General features: G+C 33.9%; 1 protein-coding gene across 1 annotated transcript in view; it reads left to right on the top strand.

Moving 5' to 3' along the window:
• The window catches only part of LOC137618229 (uncharacterized), a 67308-nt gene continuing 47790 nt past the window's right edge, over window positions 1-19518 (top strand). Inside the window, exons 1-3 of the mRNA XM_068348373.1 lie at window positions 1-209; window positions 5967-6077; window positions 15356-15594. Of these exons, the coding sequence (XP_068204474.1) occupies window positions 146-209; window positions 5967-6077; window positions 15356-15594 (414 nt within the window). The 5' untranslated portion in view covers window positions 1-145. The remainder of the gene's footprint in view (window positions 210-5966; window positions 6078-15355; window positions 15595-19518) is intronic.

Here is a 19518-nt window from a genome sequence, read left to right as displayed (position 1 = left end):
AAAAGTGTCGTATCAGCCAGTTCGAGTAGCCAAGGGAAAGTGGTGTATCAACAGAGGATATATCCGAATGGTAAAGTGAAAAGGATATCGAAGGATCAGAAGAGAGAGGGACCTGGAAATATTATAATGATTTAATAACGATACGATGAAGACAATGGCGTCTGACCACACCAAGGAGCCATTGCCACTTGTTAAATCTGAAGAAATCGGTGAGTTGTAATTCATTAACATAGCTACAATGTTTAGAAATCTGATTTAGCAATTCATTTATATAGCAACAATGTTTAGAATTCCAAATTAGCAATTCATTTATATGGCTACAATGTTTAAAATTCTAAATTAGCAATTCATTTATATAGCAACAATGTTTAGAATTCCAAATTAGCAATTCATTTATATGGCTACAATGTTTAAAATTCTAAATTAGCAATTCATTTATATAGCAACAATGTTTAGAATTCCAAATTAGCAATTCATTTATATAGCAACAATGTTTAGAATTCCAAATTAGCAATTCATTTATATGGCTGCAATGTTTAAAATTCTAAATTAGCAATTAATTTATATAGCTACAATGGATAAAATTGCAATTTAGCAATTTATTCATATAGCTACACTATTTAGAATTGTTGATTAGCAATTCATTTATATAGCTACAATGTTTAGAATCCTAATTTAGAAATTCATTTAACTACAATGTTTAGAATTTAATTTAGCCATTCATTGATACAGCTACAATGTTTACATTTGTAATTTAGCAATTTATTTATATAGCTACAGCGTTTAGAATTTTAATTTAGCAATTCATTTATATAGCTACAATGTTTAGAATTATAATTTAGTAATTAATTTATATAACTACAGTGTTTAAAATTCTAATTTAGCAATTCATTGGTATAGCTACAATGTTTAGAATTCTAATTTAGTAAGTAATACAGTATAGTTATAATATTTAAAATTCTAAATTAGCAATTCATTTATATAGCTACAATGTTTAGAATTCTAATTCAATATTTGATTTTTATAGCTACAATGTTTAAAATTCTAATTTAGCAATTCATTTATGTAACTACAATGTTTAGAATTCTAAATTAGTAATTAATTTATATAGCTACAATGTTTAGAATTCTAATTTAGTATTTAATTTATATAGCTACAATGTTTAGAATTCTAATTCAATATTTGATTTTTATAGCTACAATGTTTAAAATTCTAATTTAGCAATTCATTTATGTAACTACAATGTTTAGAATTCTAAATTAGTAATTAATTTATATAGCTACAATGTTTAGAATTCTAATTTAGTATTTAATTTATATAGCTACAATGTTTAGAATTCTAATTCAATATTTGATTTATATAGCTACAATGTTTAAAATTCTAATTTAGCAATTCATTTATGTAACTACAATGTTTAGAATTCTAATTTAGTATTTAATTTATATAGCTACAATGTTTAGAATTCTAATTTAGTATTTAATTTATATAGCTACAATGTTTAGAATTCTAATTCAATATTTGATTTATATAGCTACAATGTTTAGAATTCTAATTTAGTATTTAATTTATATAGCTACAATGTTTAGAATTCTAATTTAGTATTTAATTTATATAGCTACAATGTATCTAATTTAGAAAACTATCCATTCTTGTTGATGGCATTGATAGAGTCTACTGTTGGGAGAGTTTTGACTCTTGAGATATAGGTTCGAATCCTTGCTCAGTGAATGTGTATTTCCAAGGTTGAATTCAATATTAATTCCTATTTGGGGTTACTTGCAGCTATGCTATTTTTCTCTGTTGGAGTCCTTGAGCTTATAGCATCTTGCTTTTCCAACTAGGGTTATAGCTTAGCTTGTAACAACAACAACAATAATAATAATAATAATAATAATAATAATAATAATAATAATAATAATAATAATAATAATAATGATAATAATAATACTTATGATGATGATAATAATAATAATAATAATAACAATAATCATCATCATCATCATCATCATAATAAAACAAGAAAAGCTAAGTAAAATGTAGAAGAGAGTGAAGTAGAATAAAATTATAGAAAATAAATATGAAAATGAAAAGATGAATCGATCAAAAGAAAAAAAATATGTTAATGTAATAGAAGAAATTAAAGAAATGAAAATACATTGACAATATAAAAGAAAATGTTTTCATAGTCAATATTTATACCTTGAATTAAAAATGTTTATGAAAAAAAAGTAAATGTCCTATTACCTATACTTAATTGTTTGTAATGAGACGCATTTGCACCGACTCGCAGTGGTACCCTTTTATCCCGGAAAGGTTTCCTGCTATCTGATTGGTCAGAATCATCTTGTCCAACCAATCAGCGATCAGGAAACCTTTCCGAGATAAAAGGACACCCCTGCGAGTCTGTGCAAATCTGCCTTATTAAAAAAATTGGACTATAGTGTTAATGACATTGAAAAGTGGAGGTTTTTTATGACGTGTATTTTATTTCTAACTGGAAATGAGGATTGAAAAATATATAATTAAAAACGTTAAATGGACCTGAGGTTAAAGATGTGGCAGATAAGAAAATATTGAGAGTGAGTGTGCATAGTCTGTAGATTATAGAAGAGAAAAATTAAACTCGCTTTAACAGAAAGTGTATGTTGTTATTATTATTATTATTATTATTATTATTATTATTATTATTATTATTATTACTTGCTTAGCTACAAGCCTAGTTGGAAAAGCAGGATGCTATAAGTCCAGGTGCTCCAAGAGGGAAATTAGCCTAGTGAGGAAAGGGAACAAGGAAAAAATAGAATATTTCAAGAACAGTAATAACATTGAAATGAATATTTCCTATATAAACCATAAAAAACCTTAACAAAACAAGAGGAAGAGAAATTAGATAAATAGTGCGCCCGAGTGTACCCTCAAGCAAGAGAACTCTAACCCAAGACAGTGAAAGACCATAGTACAGAAGTTATGGCACTACCCAAGACTGGAGAACAATGGTTTGATTTTGGAGTGTCCTCCTAGAAGAGCTGCTTACTATAGCAAAAGTCTCTCTTCTACCCTTACCAAGAGTAAAGTAGCCACTGAACAATTACAGTACAATTACAGTAAGCTTACTAATTGATAATGAGACTTGAATCCTCTTTCTAGATTAAATATCTCTTCTCTGGTAAGATTAGGACTGGCTATGGCATCCACAAAAAGCTAAAAACCTTCATCGCTTAAGGGTACACTCGGGCACACTATTCTATCTTGTTTCTCTTCTTCTTGTTTTAAAGTTTTTTTTTTTTAGTTTATATAGGAAGTATTTATTTTAATGTTGTTACTGTTCTTAAAATATTCTATTTTTTCCTTGTTTCTCTTCCTCATTGGGCTATTTTCCCTGTTGGAACCCCTGGGCTTGTAGCATCCTGCTTTTCCAACTAAGGTTGTAGCTTAGCAAGTAATAATAATAATAATAATAATAACAATAATAATAATAATAACAATAATAATAATAATAATAATAATAATCTAAAATGAACGAACGAAAAACCGCAACAGAGATTAAAATGTTAATTGAATTGAAATTATTATTATCATTATTATTATTATTATTATTATTATTATTATTATTATTATTACTTGATAAACTACAACCCTAATTGTAAAAGCAGCATGCTATAAGTTCAAAGGCCCCAATAGGGAAAATAGCCTAGTGAGGAAAGGAAATAAGGAAATAAATAAACTATAAGAGAAGTTAATTAACAATTAAAATACAATATTTTAAAAACAGCATCAATATCAGTATAGATCTTTCATATATAAACTATAAAATCTTTTTAAAAAAAAAGAGGAAGAGAAATCAGACAGAATAGTATGCCCGAGTGTACCCTCAAGCAAGAGTACTCTACCCCAAGACAGTGGAAGACCATGGTACAGAGGCTATGGCACTACCCAAGACCAGAGAACAATGATTTGATTTCAGTGTCCTTCTCCTAGAAGAGCTGCTTGCCATAGCTAAAGAGTCTCTTCTACCCTTAAAAAGAGGAAAGCAGTAGTTAACCCCTTGAGAGGAGAATTGTTTGGTAATCTCAGTGTTGTCAGGAGTATGAGGACAGAGGCGAATGTGGAAAGAATTGGACAGACCATTCGGTGTATGTGTAGGCAAAGACAAAATGAGCCATAACCAGGGAGAGGGATCCAATGTAGTACTGTCTGGCCAAAGGACCCATAACTCTCTAGCGGTAGAATCTCAATGGGTGGCTGGTGCCCTGGGCAACCTACTACCTAAAATTTCATTTAGTTAAAGAGAGTTGATCGGAGAAGCTCCAGCTAATTTTCAAAGCTAATTCTGTTATTCTGGATTTAACACAACCGTAGTGTATATTTGGTAATACTAAAGTCAATTCTTTTTAGCGAGGCAGATTTGCACCGACGCGCAGGGGTGCTCTTTTAGCTCGGAAAAGTTTCTTGATCGCTGATTGGTTGGACAAGATAATTCTAACCAATCAGATAGCAGGAAACTTTTCCGAACTAAAAGGGCACCCCTGCGCGTCGGTGCAAATGCGCCTCATTAAAAAAAAATGAGTATAATTCTTGCCATTCTGGACGTAATAAAAACATATTAGGTAACATTGGTTCTCGTAGATGAGATCTTTCAGAATTACCCAAATTGTATCATAATGTCATAGAGGGACTTGAATGTGCCATTGCAATGATTCATAGTGTTTTATGTAATTACACATTATAACCTCTGATTTTGCACCATATATTTTATTATATACAAAACAACTTCAATCATTTAAGTTTTATGTAATTACATATCATTATAGAATATCACGAATTTTAACAAACTGTAAACAAACCAAGCATTAAATTCATCAGATCAGTATATTTTTCACTACAAACGACTAAACTTAATATATTCAGGTAGCTAAAATAAACTAGTTTAAGTAATGAAAATGTGTTAGCTTATTTACAACAAAATATAGGGTGCAGATTCAGAGGCTGTAATGATTATAATGATCTGTCTCTTTTTCTAGCGGGGAAAGGGATATATATATATATATATATATATATATATATATATATATATATATATATATATATATATATATATATATAGAGAGAGAGAGAGAGAGAGAGAGAGAGAGAGAGAGAGAGAGAGAGAGAGACTCTGTGTCGATAAGCGTAAGCGGAGATGATTGTATACGCATATAAAAATATATATAAATATGTATATATATATATATATATATATATATATATATATATATGCATATATATATATATATATATATGTGTGTGTGTGTGTGTGTGTAGATTCTCTCTCTCTCTCTCTCTCTCTCTCTCTCTCTCTCTCTCTCTCTCTCTCTCTCTCTCTCTCTCTCTCTCTCTTTTAAACATGGGTTTATTTCCCGAACTTTGTATTTGATGACAATATTATGTACATATATCTTATGTTTTTATTTTCAAGTTTTTTTTTTTAGATTAATACTCACAACCAAATTACGCCAATCTCGGGTGAATATTTTCATGTTTGGTAAACAACATATTTACTCTTCTCCATCAAATTTCATTCCTAATTATTATTATTATTATTGTTATTATTATTATTATTATTATTATTATTATAGGTAGTAGTAGTAGTAGTAGTAGTAGTAGTAGTATTGTTGATTTTATCATTGTTATTATAATTATTATTATCTTTATTATTATTATTATTATTATTATCACTTAAGCAACAACCCTAGTTGGGAAAGCAGGATGCCAAAAGCCCAGGGGCTCCAACAGGGAAAAACAGCCCAGTGAGGAAAGAAAATATATAACTGAACAAACAAGAAAAATAATGAACAATTTAAATAAACTATTCCAAGACCAGTAAAAACATTAAAATAAATCTTTCCTATGTTGTCATATTCATATTTTATTTTTTAAAGTTATTAAAGAATGATACTGATTTTTTTCATTTTTTTGTCTCTTCTCAGTGAAAGGTTCAATATGGCTCCAGTGGTTAAGATGGCTCTGGACGTGTTGGTGCAGATTCTGCAAGCAATGCAGTACCCTCTTCACCCTCATTGCATTATATCTGGCTATGGGTATGTATCTCTCTCTCTCTCTCTCTCTCTCTCTCTCTCTCTCTCTCTCTCTCTCTCTCTCTCTCTCTGTGATATGACAATGTAACTTGTATTATTTGTGAAACAGCATATCTTCAATTAAACGACGTTGTTCCATCTCTCTCTCTCTCTCTCTCTCTCTCTCTCTCTCTGCCTATAACCTATAGTGTCCGACATTCTGCGAAGCCAAAAAAGTGCCTCGCTTACATAACGAGATGAACCAAAGCCCTACTAGTAAATCCATATAATATATATCTTTCATTATTGCTTTGCAAAATGGTCGTCCATTTTGCGAAAGATGGCTTGTGTATTAAGTAGTTGCCCTTTGATTTGATAGAATTGCTTTTCAAAGCACGGGCTCTTTCTCCTAAAAGTTATTTAATGAAATTAAGATTGAACCGGAGATTCCTACGAGCAGCGCCATCTTTGGAGAGTCCTTATTAACAAGGGTTATAGGATGGTGTTATTATTATTATTATTATTATTATCATTATTATTATTATTATTATCATTATTATTATTATCATTATTATTATTATTATTATTATCATTATTATTATTATTATTATTATTATTATCATTATTATTATTATTATTATTATCATTATTATTATTATTATTATTATTATTATTATTATCATTATTATCATTATCATTATCATTATTATTATTATTATTATTATTATTATTATTATTATTATTGATAGCTAAGCTACAACCCTAGTTGGAAAAGCAGAATGCTATTATTGACAGTATAAAGATGATTCTCCACTAAGTTTTGAGTCAGTAATTTTTAAGGCGATTATTTTAAAGTAATATGATTGACATGATAAAAAAGAAAAGTCCCAATGGCCATTGTTCAAGTGGGAAAAAAGTGGCAACGGATAAAAACAAATGACAACTGATTTGGAGGATTTGATATGCACTTAAGGTAAGATTGGATTATGTGAAAAAGTAGAACTGTAGATAATAGAAGAATTGGGAGGGAGCTGATGCATGATCAACAATACCTATACAAAGGTAGACTAAAACAATAAGGAATGATGTACAGTTGGATACAGGCATTTCTGGTATATCTTGCTCTGAGGTAGAACATCCTATCACACCCTTACTGTGCGGCGAGTTCCCATATTTAGCCCCACCCCTCACTGTAGCCACCTCTCCCTATATATGTTTGGTTACTCGCTGCTCAGTAAGGGTGTGAAAGGGTGCTTTTCCTCTGATCTACTGTACGTAGTATTTATGAAACAATCGAAAATGATGGTATATCACAAGAGCCACTTAAAGGTTTAAAGGCTGCTGATGAATGGCAGAGGCAAGGGACAGTGACATTGCCCTATCAAGCAAGACAATGCCCTAGGGACCAGCCATATATATATGATCAGCGCCCAAGACCCCTCTCCACCCAAGCTAGGACCAGGGAGGGCCAGGCAATGGCTGCTGATGACTCAGCAGATAGACCTATAGGCTCCCCCCAACCCCCCATCCTTAGCTTACAATGAGGCTGAGGTTGCAGCAACCAAAGGAACTAACGAGTTAGAGCGGGACTTGAACGCCAGACAACCGACCCCTTAACTTAAGGATGACGGTGGGGAAGAAGAAGAGATGAATGGTGGAATTAGAAGCCAAACGATTTCCAATGCTGGAAAAATGAATTGAGAAAAGGGTAAATCTAATGAAAGGTGATGAATGACGGAAGGAGGCTTTACAACTGCTGGCTGAGTGTGTCTTATCAAGGGCAGAAGCAAAGGAATTGAACAGCTCGGTAGTCGTGTTCAGTCCCTTGTCGTCGTCAAAGAAGCATTATAGAATGAACATAGGATGAAAGAAGCATAATAGAATGAACGTAAGTTAAGATGAAAGAAGCATAATAGAATGAACGTAAGTTGTGATGAAAGAAGCATAATAGAATGAACACAAGTTAAGATGAAAGAAGCATGATAGAATGAACATAATATGAAAGAAGCATAATAGAATGAATATAAGAAGAAAGAAGCATAATAGAATGAATATAAGAAGAAAGAAGCATAATAGAATGAACATAAGATGAAAGAAGCATGATAGAATGAACTCAAGTTAAGGTGAAAGAAACATAATAGAATAAACATAAGATGAAAGAAGCATAATAGAATGAACATAAGTTAAGATGGAAGAAGCGTAATAGAATGAACATAATAAGAAAGAGACATAATAGATTGAACACAAGTTAAGATGAAAGAAGCATAATAGGATGAACATAAGAAGAAAGAAGCATAATAGAATGAACACAAGGGAAGATGAAAGAAGCATAATAGAATGAACATAAGAAGAAAGAAGCATAATAGAATGAACACAAGTTAAGATGAAAGAAGCATAATAGAATGAACACAAGTTAAGATGAAATAAGCATAATAGAATGAACATAAGATGAAAGAAGCATAATAGAATGAACATAAGATGAAAGAAGCATAATAGAATGAACATAAGTTAAGATGAAAGAAGCATAATAGAATGAACACAAGTTAAGATGAAAGAAGCATAATAGAATGAACATAAGATGAAAGAAGCATAATAGAATGAACATAAGTTAAGATGGAAGAACCGTAATAGAATGAACATAAGATGAAAGAAGCATAATAGAATGAACACAAGTTAAGATGAAAGAAGCGTAATAGAATGAACATAAGTTAAGATGAAAGAAGCATAATAGAATGAACATAAGATGAAAGAAGCATTATAGAATAAACACAAGTTAAGATGAAAGAAGCATAATAGAATGAACATAAGATGAAAGAAGCATAATAGAATGAACATAAGATGAAAGAAGCATAATAGAATGAACATAAGTTAAGATGAAAGAAGCATAATAGAATGAACACAAGATGAAAGAAGCATAATAGAATGAACATAAGATGAATGAAGCATAATAGAATGAACATAAGATTAAAGAAGCATAATAGAATGAACACAAGTTAAGATGAAAGAAGCATAATAGAATGAACATAAGTTAAGATGAAAGAAGCATAATAGAATGAACATAAGTTGAAAGAAGCATAATAGAATGAACCTAAGATGAAAGAAGCATAATAGAATGAACATAAAATGAAAGAAGCATAATAGAATGAACACAAGAAGAAAGAAGCATAATAGAATGAACATAAGAAGAAAGAAGCATAATAGAATGAACACAAGTTAAGATGAAAGAAGCACAATAGAATGAACGTAAGATAAAAGAAGCATAATAGAATGAACACAAGTTAAGATGAAAGAAGCATAATAGAATGAACATAAGTTAAGATGAAAGAAGCATAGCAGAATGAACATAAGTTAGGATGAAAGAAGCATAACAGAATGAACATAAGATGAAAGAAGCATAATAGAATGAACACAAGTTGAAAGAAGCATAATAGAATGAACATAACTTAAGATGAAAGAAGCATAATAGAATGAACACAAGTTAAGATGAAAGAAGCATAATAGAATGAACATTAAGTTAATCATAATCTTCATATCTTATCACGCCGATTGTAGGCTATCCACTGCATAGTGGCCTGATTATATTCGTAGAGGTCCAAAAATGTACAGATTTTGGCCCCTGTTCACATCCACGGAGTGGAATGAAAACATCACGAGTTATTATTATTATTATTATTATTATTATTATTATTATTATTATTATTATTATCATTATTATTATCTAAGCAACAACCCTAGTTGGAAAAGCAAGCTGCTTCAAGCCCAAGGGAGCCAAAAGGGAAAAATAGCCTAGTGAGGAAAGGAAATAGGTAAACGATATAAGAAGCAATAAAAGATTATTATTATTACTAGCCAAGCTACAACCCTAGCTGGAAAAGCAAGCTGCTATAAGCCCAAGGGATCCAAAAGGGAAAAATAGCCTAGTGAGGAAAGGAAATAAGGAAATAGATGAATGATATAAGAAGTAATGAAAAATTATTATTATTACTAGCTAAGCTACAACCCTAGTTGGAAAAGCAGCTGCTATAAGCCCAAGGGCTCTAAAATAGAAAAATAGTTTAGTGAGGAAAGGAAATAAGGAAATAAATAAACATTAGAAGTAATGAAAAATTTTAAATAAGATATTTTAAAAGCTTTAACAACATTAAAACAGATATTTGATACATAAACTATAAAACGGCTTATGTAAGGCTGTTCAACGTGAAAACATTTGCAGGAAGTTTGAACTTTTGAAGTTCTACTGTTTCAACTGCCCGATTAGGAAGACCATTCTTGGCATATTCCTATATTTCTTTAATCGTCTGAAAATAAAGAATATGAACTATCTTATTAACTAATGAAGAATAGGCTCTAAAAACATAAGTTAATAAGATGTTATATATTAAGTATTTTAAACGTTTAAAACATATAGGAATGTGCCGAGACTCTACTTGTGTACAGTTGGCTTCATTAATTCCGGTACACTGACGTCTCCTTACCTTCCCGTGAAGTGTACCGGAATTAATGAAGTCAACTGTACCACACGCCTATCTCACACACACACACACACACACACACGCTCGTACACTGTATCAGTATTTCTTTTTCAGTATATTGTCATAAGCAGAGTCAATACAGATATTGACTCTGGTCGTAAGCGCTCTCCCCTCGCTCTTCTTCTTCTTCTTCTTCTTCTTCTTCTTCTTCTTTGTCTACATCTTTTCCCACTTCTATGTGGGATCGATGTTTCTGGTCAGCTTTCTCCATCTACCTCTGTCCCACACTTCATCACCGGTTAATCCCTTTGATCGAAGGTCATCCTTGATACAGTCCATTCACCTTCGCTTTGGTTCCCTGTACTTCCATTTCCATCACTCCTCCCAATATACTGTTCATCTCTTTTCATGACATGACCATACCACTTCAGTCTACTTTCTTGGATCTTATCTGATAGTTTTCTAACTCCTGTGGTACCCCTAATTACCTCATTCCGTATCTTATCTCTTCTTGTCACCCCACACATCCATCTCAACATTCTCATTGTGCCACATCCATCTTCTCTGTATAATTACTGTATGTGCTTGTGTCATTGTGTTTGAATTATTGTGCCGTTCTTGACTGGAACAGGTTGTATATATACTGATGCTCCATCCCAGTAAAGTTAGTTACATTCCCCCGCTTATCAGTTAATACCTAAATGTTGCCTCCACACTCTTGCGTTGCTTGTTATTCATCAGAAAAAAAAAGATAAAAGAATTTATAGGAAATGGCCATCTACAAACATGATTTTGCTCTACCAATCAGGTAGTAGGAAACTTTTCCGAGCTAAAAGGGCAGTTTTCGAATAGCTGATTGGTTGAACAAAATCATTCTAACCAATCAGCTATTAGGGAACTTTTTCGAGCTAAAAGGACACCCTTGCGAATCAGTGCAGATGTGCCTCAGTAAAAAAAAATGAGTAGTAAGATCAATTATAATTTAGAACATTCATTAGATTCCTTCAATTTTTATTATTTTAACATTATCATTCATTCATTTTCGTTCATTTAATTCTCTGGAAGCCAAGGGATGAATAGGGCCTCAATGAATTCACACCATGTGTCTCTCTCCTGTGCCATCTTTGAGCTTAACTTAATTCTCAGATCCAAACTCTCTCCGCATTGTCATTAGCCACGTTTCTCTTGCTCTAATATGTCTTTTACTCATTGTCATCAGCCACGTTTCTCCTCATGCTGTAATATGTCATCTACTCATTGTCATTAGCCACGCTTCTCTTGCTCTAATATGTCCTCTCCCCATTGTCATCAGTCACGCTTCTCTTGATCTAACTTGTCCTCCTTTCCTGCCCAATTACAATAATTGAACTGTAATAATAATACCAATTCCTTAATATCGCAAGAGGGTCTGCCCCTCTCTTTTATTCTTCTCCTGTTCTTCTCTTTCTCCCTATTTCCTTAATCTTTCCCATCCCGAGTACCTGCCTTTGAGCTATAAACTGGATTGTATCCAGGGGTAATCTTCCTTTCCCCTTATTCCCCACTTCCCTATTCTTATCCTTATTATTATTCCTGCCCAGCGGCTTCCAAAAAAATTATCATCAATATATTAAATATGGAACTGGTATTTGCTCTACTTTTTTCCTTTGTTTTTCCTTTCCCATATGTGAGGACATTTTGTATTGAATATCTTTTAAGATTACCTTGATATATTGTCAAGGATTCACACTTGTTCACAGGTTCATCATTGCCAAGATTTTTGGGCAGGATGTGTTGTACTCCAAAGATTCTTAGACAGGATGTTTTGTACTCCAAAGATTCTTAGACAGGATGTGTTGTACTCCAAAGATTCTTAGACAGGATGTGTTGTACTCCAAAGATTCTTAGACAGGATGTGTTGTATTCCAAAGATTCTTAGACAGGATGTGTTGTATTCCAAAGATTCTTAAGCAGGATGTGTTGTACTCTAAAGTTTTTTAGACAGGATGTGTTGTGCTCCAAAGATTCTTAGACAGGATGTGTTGTGCTCCAAAGATTATTAAACAGAATGTGTTGTACTGTGCTAGCGGTATTTTTAGATTTATTTCAGAAGCAGGTCTTCTGAAAGCTATTTAACTTTTAAAACATCTTTGCTTTTATGACTCTAAATTGAATAACCTTTTATTCTTTATTTATAAGAAATGACATCGGCGTCAATGACCTTCGATTTCAACATGCCAGAAATCTCCAAATCGACCCATCAATCATTCGTCTCAGAATGACTTATTCGGTTAAGACTTGTAATATTCTTTTTTACCAATTCTATATTTGCCATTCATTCATGACAAGAATCGGGGTCAGGTTTTAAAGATACAAGTGTGTGAATCTGTCTTTTAATAGATAAATCGTTTACACATTCATTGTTCAATTTCATTTGATAACCGACAGGGAGTAAGAATCAGAAAATAATCACAATAGGGTTTTAGTGGCCTATTGGAAACGTCCCTGCCTGGTGATCGTCAGACTGGGGTTCGAATCCCGTTCAAGCTCGATAGTTTCTTGTAGTGTCTGCAACCCCACCATCCTTTTGAGGTAAGGATGAGGCTTTTGGGGGAGCCTATAGATCTACCTGCTGAGTCATCAGCAGCCATTGCCTGGTCCTCCTTGGTCCTAGCGTTGGTGGAGAGGGTCTTGCCCGCTGATCATATGTATATTACGGTCAGTCTCGAGGGCATTGTCCTGATTGCTAGGGCTTCGTCACTCCCTTTCCTTTACCGTTCATGAACGGCCTTTAAAACTTTGTTTAATTACGTTTGACGAACATCAAGATGAAAAATAGAATAAATAATCATGTAAAATAATTAACAAGACAGAAAAATTGAATAAAAGCTTATTTAAGGCTCTTCTTTTAAAGATAACTTGCCTCTCAGTATTTCAGAAAATAGTATCATTGCCTTTTCTCTCTGAGTTTGAAAGTTTAGTTATAACGGTGGGAAAGGTGATGATTTTAAATAGTTGTGTTTGTAAAATTTTGGGATTATATCATCTTGCTTTTCCAACTAGGGTTGTAGCTTAGTGATAATAATAATAACAAAGCCCTCAGAAGAATATTGGGAGTTAAATGGCAGGACCGGATTAGAAATGAAACTATAAGAGATTACTCGAGTGCCATATGTGGTTGAGATCATGGTGATGGGTAGATGGAGATGGTTTGGACATGCTCTTCGCACTCCTCAAGAGAGATTAGTTCACCAAACGTTTAAATGGGCTCCAACAGGCACTAGAGGAGATGGAAGACCCAGACCTACATGTCTAAGGACTATGAAGCGCGAAGTAGGTAATGATGAATGAAGTATTGATATAAAAGCTCAAGATAGAGACGACTGGCGAATTATAACCGAGGCCCTTTGCGTCAATAGGCATAGGAGATGATGATGATGATGATGGTGATGGTGATGATAATTTAAAGTAATAAAGTAAGACATTTAGCTTAACTTTGTTAGGTATTGCAAGGGGCAAGCAAGTCTGCCATTCTTGAAGAAGAACCTATAAAGTAAGATTTGGTATAATTGGATTAACATATGAGAACACATCTTTTAGTCATTCGGTCATTGTTAGGGCTTCTCAAAGACAGTTTTATATTTATGTGAACTCATTTTTATGTGAACTCCAAATCTCCATATACCAATTTCCTATTTTCTTCCATAGTTTTAAAAGATTGCTGGAATACCTAAAAACACGAAAGAGAGAGAGAGAGAGAGAGAGAGAGAGAGAGAGAGAGAGAGAGAGATTTCCTTATTTCTTCCATAGTTTTAAAGACTGCAGGTATGCCAATTATTGAGAGAGAGAGAGAGAGAGAGAAAATTTCCTTATTTCTTTCATAGTTCTAAAAGACTGCAGGTATACCAAAAAATACTGTATTTAGAGAGAGAGAGAGAGAGAGAGAGAGAGAGAGAGAGAGAGAGAGAGAGAGAGAGAGAGAGAGAGAGAGAGAGAGAGAGAGGCATATTCATTGGTAAACCTCCTGTATTACACTTGAGTTGTGTCTACATATTCTATTTTTGCTATGTAACCGAAGTATTACAAAGGTAATAAGCTCCTCGTTTAGCTGTCAGAAATTCGTAAACAAGTAAATGCAAGGCAACACAAACTGAACAACGGAGGCACTGTCCACACGATTGGGCATGCCCGATGGGCAAACAGTGATACCAGGCCACAATACTTAGTGAAAATGAGGGTTGATAACGTCAGAAGCGGGAAAACTAAAGGCAGGGTCTGGCAACACTGTATGATGCTAGATCCCTGTCTGTGGTTTTCCCGCTTCTGACGTCATTAACCCTTATTCTTACTAACTATTGTGGTCTGGTATCACTGTTTGCCCTTCGGGCATGCACGCTCGTGTGGACTGGGCTTTAGGCACAGTAAGGCACTGTAATTGTTCAGTGGCGTTTTGCCTCTTGATAAGGGTAGAAGAGACACTCCGAAATCAAACCATTGATTTCTAGTCTTGGGTAGTGCCATAGCCTCTCTATATCTTGCTTAGGGGTACACTGAGGCATGCTGTTCTATCTTATTTCTCATCTTGTTTTTTGAAGTTTTATAGTTTATGAAAAAAAGATTTATTTTAATGTTGTAACTGTTCTTAAAATATTTTATTCTAATTGTTCATTACTTCTCTTGTAGTTTATTTATTTCCTTATTTCTTTTCCTCACTGGGCTATATTCCCTGTTGGAGCCCTTCGGTTTATAGCATCCCACTTTTCCAACTAGGGTTGTACCTCAGTTAGTAATAATAATAATAATAATAATAATAAAATTTATCATTTTATTTATTTTAATGTATTGTTTCAGCTTGCGCTACGTTCAAGAAACAAGAACGGATGGCAATAGCATGGCTCAGGAAGGTGATGCCATCGCATACGATTGACGACCTCTCCCGTGATTTGGCAGACGGAGTCATTCTTTGTGGCTTGATCGAGACGCTGGTGCCAGGAACATGTCCCAGACATGATGTCTTGCCACGTGATCAGGCAGAGGCAAATCTCCGACTGGCATCTCGCCTTGCTCTTTCTTACCTGGGAGTTACAGAGGTTAGTAGAGTGTCAGATACAATTTGCTGGTACGTGTCTTCAGATTAGATTGCTCCATGTCTTGAACATTATGATTTACTGGTACTTGTCTTCAGATTAGATCGCTCCATGTCTCGAACATTATGATTTACTGGTACTTGTCTTCAGATTAGATCTTACCATATCTTGAACATTACGATTTGCTGGTACTTGTCTTCAGATTAGATCTTACCATATATCTTGAACATTACGATTTGCTGGTACTTGTCTTTAGATTAGATCTTACCATATATCTTGAACATTACGATTTGCTGGTACTTGTCTTCAGATTAGATCTTACCATATCTTGAACATTACGATTTGCTGGTACTTGTCTTCAGATTAGATCTTACCATATATCTTGAACATTACGATTTGCTGGTACTTGTCTTCAGATTAGATCTTACCATATCTTGAACATTACGATTTGCTGGTACTTGTCTTCAGATTAGATCTTACCATGTCTTGAACATTACGATTTGCTGGTACTTGTCTTCAGATTAGATCTTACCATATATCTTGAACATTACGATTTGCTGGTACTTGTCTTCAGATTAGATCTTACCATGTCTTGAACATTACGATTTGCTGGTACTTGTCTTCAGATTAGATCTTACCATATATCTTGAACATTACGATTTGCTGGTACTTGTCTTCAGATTAGATCTTACCATATATCTTGAACATTACAATTTGCTGGTACTTGTCTTCAGATTAGATCTTACCATGTCTTGAACATTACGATTTGCTGGTACTTGTCTTCAGATTAGATCTTACCATATATCTTGAACATTACAATTTGCTGGTACTTGTCTTCAGATTAGATCTTACCATGTCTTGAACATTACGATTTGCTGGTACTTGTCTTCAGATTAGATCTTACCATGTCTTGAACATTACGATTTGCTGGTACTTGTCTTCAGATTAGATCTTACCATATATCTTGAACATTACAATTTGCTGGTACTTGTCTTCAGATTAGATTGCTCCATGTATTGAACATTACGATTTACTGGTACTTGTCTTCAGATTAGATTGCTCCATGTATTGAACAATACTATTTACTGGTACTTGTCTTCAGATAAGATCGCTCCATGTCTCGAACATTATGATTTACTGGTACTTGTCTTCAGATTAGATCTTACCATATCTTGAACATTACGATTTGCTGGTACTTGTCTTCAGATTAGATCTTACCATATATCTTGAACATTACAATTTGCTGGTACTTGTCTTCAGATTAGATCTTACCATGTCTTGAACATTACGATTTGCTGGTACTTGTCTTCAGATTAGATCTTACCATATATCTTGAACATTACGATTTGCCGGTACTTGTCTTCAGATTAGATCTTATCATGTCTTGAACATTACGATTTACTGGTACTTGTCTTCAGATTAGATCGCTCCATGTCTTGAACATTACGATTTGCTGGTACTTGTCTTCAGATTAGATCTTACCATATATCTTGAACATTACGATTTGCTGGTACTTGTCTTCAGATTAGATCTTACCATGTCTTGAACATTACGATTTACTGGTACTTGTCTTCAGATTAGATCGCTCTATGTCTTGAACAATACTATTTACTGGTACTTATCTTCAGATTAGATCGCTCCATGTCTTGAACATTACGATTTGCTGGCACTTGTCTTCAGATTAGATCTTACCATATATCTTGAACATTACGACTTGCTGGCACTTGTCTTCAGATTAGATCTTACCATGTCTTGAACATTACGATTTGCTGGCACTTGTCTTCAGATTAGATCTTACCATATATCTTGAACATTACGACTTGCTGGCACTTGTCTTCAGATTAGATCTTACCATATATCTTGAACATTACGACTTGCTGGCACTTGTCTTCAGATTAGATCTTACCATGTCTTGAACATTACGACTTGCTGGCACTTGTCTTCAGATTAGATCGCTCCATGTCTTGAACATTACGATTTGCTGGCACTTGTCTTCAGATTAGATCGCTCCATGTCTTGAACATTACGATTTGCTGGCACTTGTCTTCAGATTAGATCGCTCCATGTCTTGAACATTACGATTTGCTGGCACTTGTCTTCAGATTAGATCGCTCCATGTCTTGAACATTACGATTTGCTGGTACTTGTCTTCAGATTAGATCTTACCATATATCTTGAACATTACGATTTGCGGGTACTTGTCTTCAGATTAGATCGCTCCATGTCCTGAACATTACGATTTGCTGGTACTTGTCTTCAGATTAGATCGCTCCATGTCTTGAACATTACGATTTGCTGGTACTTGTCTTCAGATTAGATCTTACCATATATCGTGAACATTATGATTTGCTGGTACTTGTCTTCAGATTAGATCACTCCATGTCTTGAACATTATGATTTGCTGGTACTTGTCTTCAGATTAGATCTTACCATATATCTTGAACATTACGATTTGCTGGCGCTTGTCTTCAGATTAGATCTTACCATGTCTTGAACAATTACGATTTGCTGGCGCTTGTCTTCAGATTAGATCTTTCCATGTCTTGAACAATTACGACTTGCTGGCGCTTGTCTTCAGATTAGATCTTACCATGTCTTGAACAATTACGACTTGCTGGCGCTTGTCTTCAGATTAGATCTTTCCATGTCTTGAACAATTACGATTTGCTGGCGCTTGTCTTCAGATTAGATCTTACCATGTCTTGAACAATTACGACTTGCTGGCACTTGTCTTCAGATTAGATCTTACCATGTCTTGAACAATTACGACTTGCTGGCGCTTGTCTTCAGATTAGATCTTACCATGTCTTGAACAATTACGACTTGCTGGCGCTTGTCTTCAGATTAGATCTTTCCATGTCTTGAACATTACGACTTGCTGGCGCTTGTCTTCAGATTAGATATTACCATGTCTTGAACAATTCGACTTGCTGGCGCTTGTCTTCAGATTAGATCTTACCATGTCTTGAACAATTAGGATTTGCTGGCGCTTGTCTTCAGATTAGATCTTTCCATGTCTTGAACATTACGACTTGCTGGCGCTTGTCTTCAGATTAGATCTTACCATGTCTTGAACAATTCGACTTGCTGGCGCTTGTCTTCAGATTAGATCTTACCATGTCTTGAACAATTACGATTTGCTGGCACTTGTCTTCAGATTAGATCTTACCATGTCTTGAACAATTACGACTTGCTGGCACTTGTCTTCAGATTAGATCGCTCCATGTCTTGAACAATTACGACTTGCTGGCACTTGTCTTCAGATTAGATCGCTTCATAATCTAAGCATTACGATTTACTGTTACTTGTTTGCAAGTTGAAGAGGGTGGTAGATATTCTGTAGGGTTTTGAGCACCATTGTTGTCATACTAGAGCTCTCATATCTTGAGCAATAAGATTTACTGGTACTCGTTCTTCATTTTCTAGGAGCTCTTCCAGGAGAAGGGAACTTTTAAGTCAAATCAAACCATTGTTCTCTAGTTTTGGGTTGTGCCATAGCCTCTGTACCGTGGTCTTCCACTGCCTTGGGTTAGAGTTCTCTTGCATGAGGGTACACTCAGTTGCACTATTCTATCTGTTTCCTTATTTCCCTTTCTTACTGAGCTATTTTGCTTGTTGAAGCCCTTGGGTTCATAGCATAATGATTTTCCAACTATGGTTGTAGTTTAGCCAGTAATAATAATGATAATGATAATAATCTGCTGGAACTGGTAATACATAAGTTTTTTTTTGTCATATATGAATTGTTAGTATTGGAGTCATATTTGATTTATAGAACAATAGCATTATTGGTAAAACTCTTGTAAACAATGCATTTTGTACCTTTAAATCTTACATTACAAACTTTCCTGATACGTAGCCTCATTATTCTGTTTTGAAATTTTCATAGGTTATTCTTCTTGTTTCCTCAATAATATCTTTATAATG

Source organism: Palaemon carinicauda, chromosome 24, assembly GCF_036898095.1.
Source record: "Palaemon carinicauda isolate YSFRI2023 chromosome 24, ASM3689809v2, whole genome shotgun sequence".
In the NCBI taxonomy this organism is placed as follows: domain Eukaryota; kingdom Metazoa; phylum Arthropoda; class Malacostraca; order Decapoda; family Palaemonidae; genus Palaemon; species Palaemon carinicauda.
Note: the sequence above shows the minus strand (reverse complement) of the source record. Positions and strands in the feature narration are given on the sequence as shown.